Raw genomic sequence first — 8,624 nt, forward strand, 5'->3', positions numbered from 1 at the left:
TAGTGAGCAGGCCAGTGGAGAGGGGAGGGAAGGTGAGGGTGAACAGGCCAGCAGGGGGGCAGTTGGGGGTGATCAGGCTGCCGGGGGGAGGCATTTGGGGGCGAGCAGGCTGGCAGGCAGAGTGGTTAGGGGCAATCAAGCAGGCAGGTGAGCAGTTAGGAGCCAGCAGTCCCGGATTGCGAGAGGAATGTCCAACTGCTGGTTTAGGCCCAATCCCTGTAAACCCACAGTAGGACATCTTTCGAGGGGTACCAAATTGGAGAGGGTGCAGACCGGGCTGAGGAACACCCCCTCCTCTGTGCACGAATTTTGTGCACTGGGCCACTAGTATATTATATTACCCTTTTCCTCATTCAGTGATAAGAATGCTTCATGTTCTTAATTTTATTGTTTTCATCCCTATGAAGTATATTGGAGCAGAGATTTTACTAATGGGGATATCTAGAGAAAGGGAGAATATAATAATATAACTTTCTCAACTAGTCTTCTAGATTAGAATTAACTTTTTTAGATTAGAATTGTATACTCTAGCCATTAATTTATTCAACACAAAAGATGGTTGTAAGGGCTTTCTTTGTATTTTGCAAACTTCAACCAGAATAGATAGTGATATACCTTTGTATAAAACCAGAATTTGGGATTAATATCATAAATTATAATTTATTTAATGGCACCATTATGTGAATATGACACTGGACTATATTTTGTGATACACACACACACACACACACACACACACACATTTATTTTGCAATGTTCAATACTATTTTGAAATCTTTTTCTTACTTTTTCTATAGGGTTTCATATGTCCCCAGTGTATGAAATCTCTTGGATCTGCTGATGAACTTTTCAAACACTATCAGGCAGTTCATGATGCTGGTAATGATTCCGGTCATGGTGGAGAGGCTAATCTTGCTCTGAAGAGGTAGGTATAGTATCATAGTTTTGAAATGCAATATCATTGTTTATTCTTAAACAATTAGTTTGTGAAAATAGTGTTTTTATATTATTTAATTTAAATCTGTCCTCCTTTATCATGGTCTCCCTCCTTTACTGTTATAATCTATTCTGTCCTTGATTACCAATTATCTATACCAGCATCTACAGCATGGTACAGAAGTTATGTTTTTAATGAAGGTTATGTTACCAAAAGAAGGTTAAATTATATTTAGCATATTCTACTTAATAAAGAATGATATAATTTGTTTAGAAGATTTTATAGCAAGTTGTTAAAATAATAAATTTAGTCAAGAATTATTTAAAAAAATTTCTTTTATAATTATCAATACAGCAGTAAGCACACACATACACATACATTCTGTTTCTTGGCAATTTTGCCTGACCATTTTAAGAATTAAATTAAACTAAAATAGAATTACTTAAGACAGTATTCAACAATATAACTGCTTTTCTTTTGCTATTGGTAAGAACTCTTGTCTTATACCCCCATAAAGAAGATAGCTTGATTTCATTCTACTTGTAAAATAATTTTTTTCATGCTTTTATTAAAAAAAAAAGATGCCTCTTGCTTAATCTACTATAACACAAAGGATACCACATAAAGGAAAAACATTATGATCACATAACTGTGGTTGATAATGTAGAACTATAAAATATGACTGTTTTAACTTACTAAAATGTCTGGGAAAACCACTGCTTTTGGGAAGTATGAATCTTCCCTTTACCTGCTGGTAATGCTGTTCAGTATTTTTATGTGTGAGCTAATAATTTTGGGTACATTTCTTTGGCCTTTTGTTAAGAAATAGGTATAAAATATGTACTTAAAGCACATTATAAATTTTTAAAGCCTTTTATTGATTTTTGGAGAGAGAGGAAGGGAGGGGAGAGAGAGCGAGAGCAAAGCATTGATGTGACAGAGAAACATTGATCTGTTGCCTCCCGCCTCGACTGGTGATTGAATATACAACCTAGGTATGTGCCCTGACTTGGAATCAAACTCACAACCTTTTGATGTATGGGAAGAAGCTCTAACCAACTGAGCCACCCAGCTAGGGCCACATTATAAATATTTTTATATTTGATATCAATTTAACAGAGTTGCTTTTTCAGCTATGACTTAGTGCTCAGTATATGAACTTTCAACATAAAAGTATCCACAGTTTCTCCTCATTTTTGCTTCTTAACTTCCATTCAACTTTTAACTCATCAAGCCCTGGATTTTGCCCTACCATTCTCCTGAAACTGCTCCTTCAAAGACAAAGAGTATCCTGGATTATTTTCAGTTCTTATTGTGCAAGCGGAATACATTTTTCTTTACCTCCCTAGGTTCTTTTGCCTGGTCTAATAATTCTTAAATTGACTTGAGACAGATTAACAAGAGAAAATAACCAAATTTAATTACCTATATACACAAGAGAGTTAGATATCCCACATATGTAAGAGATTCATAGATAGAAAGTAAAATGAGGTATATATGACATTCTGAGCTACAAGTGAGATAAGGTGCCTTACGGTTTCAGAGGGGAGGAAGGTCATTCCCAGGATGAAAAGAGCAGATGTTGAATAATTAGAAGTTGCCCTGCCCTAGGTTCTAAAAAGTTATTTTTGGTGATAACTCTTACTCTTATTGTGGGCAAGGCCTCAATTTAAATTTTTTAAAGGAAAGCTAAAGTTTCTCTTGGAACTTTCAATGGAGCCCGTAGGACCTCCATTGCCTTCAGCTCAAAGTAATCCCCATGCAAAAGTAGCACTTCTTGGGGATGTCTGTTCTGATCCCCTCCAGAATGTTGACTTCTGTTTTGGTTCTCTATAACCTTGTAAAATTCACCCAAAATTTAGTGATTTAAAATTATAAAGTTTATTACTATGTTTCTGTGGGTTGACTGGATGGTTCTTCTGCTTTAAGTGATGTAGATTGGGGTGTTGGGAAGCCCAAAAGGTCCAAAATGGCCATAAATTCATTGCTGGAGGTTGGTGTGGGCTGCTGGTTGAAAGCTGAGCTGGGGCTGTATGTCAGGGGCCTTAGTTCTTCTTATGGGCTTCTTCATGTGGCTGCTTGGATTTATAGACTAGCAGTTGTGTTCTGAGAAAGAGCATTCCAAGAGGCAATAACCAGAAGCTGCCAATTTTCTTCAGGCCTGGATTCAGAAGTGTCAGGGCCTCACTTATCCCACATTCTAGTGGTCGAAGTAGCCACAGGATTACTCTGGAATCTGAAGGCCAGCTCAGATTTAAGAGGCTAAGAAGTAAACTCTGTGAATGGAGAAATAGCTTCTGCAAATATGAAGGGAAGAATTTAATGGCAGCCATCTTTGTAACTAACTATCTACCATAATCTCTGCAAAATTTGACTTTGCTGACATCCCGATGTGATTATTTTTCTTGCTCTGTTTTGTGAGCTCTTCTTGCTCTATATCCACATTGTGACTTCCTCCTAGACTACTGAATTTTTCCGTGGATAAGATGCCCTTATGTATAAGATGCCCCCTCACTTTTCCAACCCAAAATTAAGAAACCAATATTTTAAACATAAAGCAGAAAACATTTTTATTTAGTAATTACCGCAGGAAATGTTTACATACAGTATGTAAACATTATGCATCATATCACTTTATTCAGCCTCTATTGCATCACTCCTCTCTTCTTCATTGCTATTAGTTCCAGAATATCAATTTCTTCAACTTCTATTGTATCACTGCTGTCTTCTGAGTCACTGTCTATATATATGTGAGATCATCCTCATAAACTGGTGGCATTTCGTCAGCTAACTTTGTTCGCATTCTCATGGCCAACCCTTCTCTCCTCATGAAATTGAAGCACAATTTTGCCTTTTCTGTAAAATCAACAGTGTTCATTTTGCTTGCAAGTATTTTTGCCTGACTTTGAATAAGCCTGATTGACACACATAAGCCACTCTGGCGCTGCTCCATAATCCAAGTCTTAAGCCTCTGCTCCAATTTTGTCTGTTTTGCTGGTTATTCTCTTAAGGCCTTCTTTTTTGGCATTTTAAGGAATTGTTCTTCCTGTTTTCTCCACTGTCTGATTATACACTCAGTGGGAGGAGGTCCAAATTATCTCTCTGCAGCTCTATTTCCATGCTCTTTTGTATAGCTGATTACATTCAATTAGAATTTTGCAGAGTAAGACACTTACCCGTATTTAGTATCTTGTTATTTTTTGACATCTTTATGGACTCAGAATGCTCTGGTCCCTGTTGCATATGTGCATTCTCCATCTCTGCCTCCAATTATAGCATTAGCTGACGTCAGTAACAATAAGGCTTGTGATTGGAGGAAGCCGTTTGACAAGGTATGGGCAGCTACGCACCTGCGGAACTCCCTCCTCGGCTGACGTCTGTGTATAAGACACCCTTGATTTTCAGTATTAACGGTTTTACAAAAAAGTAGCATCTTATACACAAAAATACGGCACATCTCCAACCTAGAATTATTTCTCAAAATGCCTACTAAGTATCTTCTCTTAGATAGCGGTTCTCAACCTGTGGGTCGCGACCCCTTTGGGGGTGGAACGACCCTTTCACAGGGGTCGCCTAAGACCATCCTGCATATCAGATATTTACATTACGATTCATAACAGTAGCAACATTACAGTTAAGAAGTAGCAACGAAAATAATTTTATGGTTGGGTCACAACATGAGGAACTGTATTTAAAGGGCCAGAAGGTTGAGAACCACTGTAACATCTCACTATTGACATTTTTTAAACAGGGTTCATTATATTTCCTTTTATACGTACTCATTATTTACCTTTTCTGGTAAATGGCAACATTATCTTTCCACCCAATTAGTTTCTAAAACCAGAAAATTGGATTTGCTTATTTTTACACACCTGCCTTGGCTTCCCTATCTGATCTGTCATAAAGTCTATTTAATTCTGTCTCCATTAGGGGTATTAGACTTATTGGGGTGATCACTTTATAAGATATATAAATGTCTAATCACTATATTATAAATCTAAAACTAATATAATATTGTATGTCAACTGTAATTGAAAAAACAATCTGTTTCCTTAACAGCTTTCATAACCTTTTTCATCTTCAGTGCTACAGTTTTAGGCTTCATCATCTCTCACTCAAAAATATGTTTTGCAGTATTTATAGTTAACTTTCTGCCTTTACTCTTGTACCGCTCCAATGAACTCTATATTACTTCCAGGGTAATAATCTTAAAATGCTAATTTGATTGCTGTTTATCTAAGTAGTAACTTTCACTAGTTTCTCATTGCTTCTGGAATAGTTAGTACATACTTTCCCAGGTTTATCTCTTACTATATCTGATCTTCTCATTTTTATACATCTTTCCAGTTTCTAATATCTACATCCTGCCCCTCATTAACACAGTGGATTACATGTGACTATGGACATTTGTCTTTTAGATCAAAAGCCCACATGATTTGGGTGGGTCATGAAAACTTTTGCTTCAAAGCTCTCAATCAGTTTACATGTGAATTCTATTAACACTAGTCACATATTTGAAACCTGATGCATTAGTACTTTTGGGGGGACCAGATTTTTAAAATGTATGTACAGATAGCATATACCGAGTGCAAAATTCAAATGTTTCAAAAAGTGATTTGGTAAAAATGGAATCCTTGTCACATCTTCCTCTAGCCTCTTACTGTTTATTAGTTTTTGCATATACCTTCAGAATAGTCTATACATATATATGCATATGCTTACATCTGTGTACATATAAAATATGTAAATATCTGTAATTACATAAAATAGCAGTTTGACAATGTCCTGCACTTTTTATTTCTCTGTGTATGTTATGAATTGTTTTATATCAGTGCAGGTAAAGCTGTTTCATTCTTCTTAATGACAGCTAGGAATTTTATCATTCTCCTATTGATGAGCAGTTAGGGTATTTCCAGTGTTTTGCAATTACAAACAATGTGATATATGTCCTTGTGAATGTATCATTTATATATGTTTGAGTATATTTGTAAAGCAGCAATTTTCAACCTTTTTTATCTCATGGCATGCATTAAATAATTACTAAAATTCTGCAGCACACACACAAATATATTTTTTTGCCAATCTGACAAAAATAGGTATAATTTTGATTAATTCACATCAGATAGCTATTATTGTGTTGGCTGTTGTCATTTTTTTTTGACAATCTAGGGGAAAAAAAGGTCAGTTATTAAATGTAAAAATTCTTGTAGCATACTGGTTGAAAATCACACCTGTAAGGGAAATTTCTAGAAGTGGAATTTTTGGACAATGTTTCCCATTAAAATTTTAATAGATGTTGCCAATTATCTTTTGTAAATATCTTAAATTACTATGTTATGCATTTCAGAATATTTTCTATTGTAGGCAAATTACTTTCACAAAATTATTAAAGTGGCTTTTTAAAAAAGATTAATTGAAGTGAACCAACCAAGTTAGAGGTTCAATTGGAATTATTTTCCTTAGAATTTCATTAATTTTTAAAAATATTTTTATTGATTTCAGAGAGAAAGGGAGAGGGAGAGAGAGATAGAAACATCAATATGAGAGAGAATCATTGATCGGCTGCCTCCTGCACATCCCTACGGGGGATCGAGCCCACAATGTGGGCATGTGCCCTGACTGGGAATAGAAACGGCAACCTCCTGGTGCATGGATCCATGCTCAACCACTGAGCCACACAAACCGGGCTTCATTAATTTTTTTTAACCTTTATTGTTGAAAGTATTATAAATGTCCCCCCTTTATCCCATTGACCACTTCTAGCCCACTCTTGCCCCTTCCCCAAGCCTTCACCACACTATTGTCTGTGTCCATGGGTTATGCATATACACATACAAAGTTCTTTGGTTAATCTCTTCCCATCCATTCACCCATCCCAGCCTTCCCTCCGAGATTTGACATTTAAGTATGGTTTTATTATTTCCTTTCTTCATCCTTCTAGTTTATACATAGAGTTGGAAGATTACTAAATAGATTTTATTTCTATCATAGAACTAGTGGTAGTCTGTTACTCTTCTTTGCATGTTCATTTTCCCCATTAGACTGAACAACTTGAGAGTTTGGAAAAGGCAACAAATATCTGTTGAGTAATGAATGAATTCCTTACATATGAATGTCTATGAAAGGTAGAGGACTTACTTCTCCATCTTTTAGATTTCTCTTAGTTGGCAATTTCCTTCCCCCCCGCCCCCCACTATTAACCCTATTTCACAGATCAAGCTGACTCTTTATTCTCTATCTCTGCCCTCATTCTAGATCAGAATTCTCCCATCAATATGTTTCATCATCTTTTACCTTGCTAACAGTGCTTGTGCTGTGTGGACTTGATCTTTTCATTAGAAATGATCCTGTTCTCCTATTCCTTTTATACCAAAATCAATTCATTTGAGGATTCCTAATGAACTCATTTCAATTCTTGTGTCTTCTACCATGGCAACCATTAATAGTGGCAAGGAACAAGGAGAGTTCCTTTTTTTGCTATTTACAATCCAACAATGGATGATACGTCCAAACATCCAGAAGGGTGATACCAAAAGTATTTTATCATGGAATCTCTCCTTCATTAGGGACAAGAATGGTCTTTGGCTTACCATTCTTTGTCATACTGACTCTTAGGTGAGGATAACAATGTGAGAAAGTTCCAGAGGAAAGAGCATATCAGTCAATGTTGCTAGAGCTAAGTGAATGAGGGGGAGAGCGATAAAGCAAGGACTAGATGGTGCAGATTTTATAGTCCTTGTTAATGAGTTTAGATTTTATACTAACTGCAATAGGAAAACATTGATTCTCATTGTTGGTAAATTATTGGGAGATATCTTGTTTCTGGCTTAGCCACTTGGATTTCAGTTATATCATTCTTTCCACGATAAAGTATTTTTCCATGTACAAACAATGAACTTTAGGAATAAAATTATTTTCCTTAGGGTTTTATATATATGCCACTGTACATAAAATTTATAAGAGTTTTTATTTTTTTAAATTGAGAGAACTAGAATATTAATATACAGACACTAGCCATGATTTGTTAAGAGAATAGTTTGTTCATGGAAGAACATTATTAATTCTCCCTCCCTCCCTAATATGTTTAGAGATGATGTAACACTACTTAGACAAGAGATCCAAGACCTACAGGCTTCACTTAAGGTAAGAATATAAATTATTATATTAGTTTATTTTCATTGTTTCAGATAGTAAATCTTTTAAAATTTGCTAATTAAAATTTTTTTTTCCCTTTTAGGAAGAAAAATGGTACTCAGAAGAATTAAAGAAAGAATTAGAAAAATTTCAAGGGCTGCAGCAGCAAGTAATTGTTTTTAAATGCTTGAAGTGTGTTTATTAGTTGATTATTGTCATTGTTGGAAATTAAGCATGGCACTTTTTTTATAAGCAAGTGGTTTGATAGAAACAATTTACTAATTTGTTTCCTGTGTTTAATAGCCTACAGTGTATACCTTTTGTAATTCTAATGAATGCAAACAAGTATATGGGAATCTAAGAGGTAACTTCTTAAATTTGCGCCATTAAAAATCAGTTACCTGTGGATTTTTTTAAATATTAGGCTACATTATTGTATTCTAACAATGTACCAAAATGGTTAAAAAATGTAGGTTCAAACAGTAGTGAAACTCTTCAAAGCATTTGTGATTGTGACAAGTTGGAAATGACTAAAATGTCTTTTGGTAGGGAA

General features: G+C 35.4%; 1 protein-coding gene across 1 annotated transcript in view; it reads left to right on the top strand.

Moving 5' to 3' along the window:
- Positions 1–8,624, top strand: part of EEA1 (early endosome antigen 1) — a 112,848-nt gene that overhangs the window by 12,390 nt on the left and 91,834 nt on the right. The window contains exons 3-5 of the mRNA XM_015561064.1: positions 798–925; positions 8,026–8,080; positions 8,175–8,240. Coding sequence (XP_015416550.1) covers positions 798–925; positions 8,026–8,080; positions 8,175–8,240 — 249 coding nt within the window. The remainder of the gene's footprint in view (positions 1–797; positions 926–8,025; positions 8,081–8,174; positions 8,241–8,624) is intronic.

This window comes from Myotis davidii, unplaced genomic scaffold (assembly GCF_000327345.1).
Source record: "Myotis davidii unplaced genomic scaffold, ASM32734v1 scaffold656, whole genome shotgun sequence".
NCBI lineage: Eukaryota > Metazoa > Chordata > Mammalia > Chiroptera > Vespertilionidae > Myotis > Myotis davidii.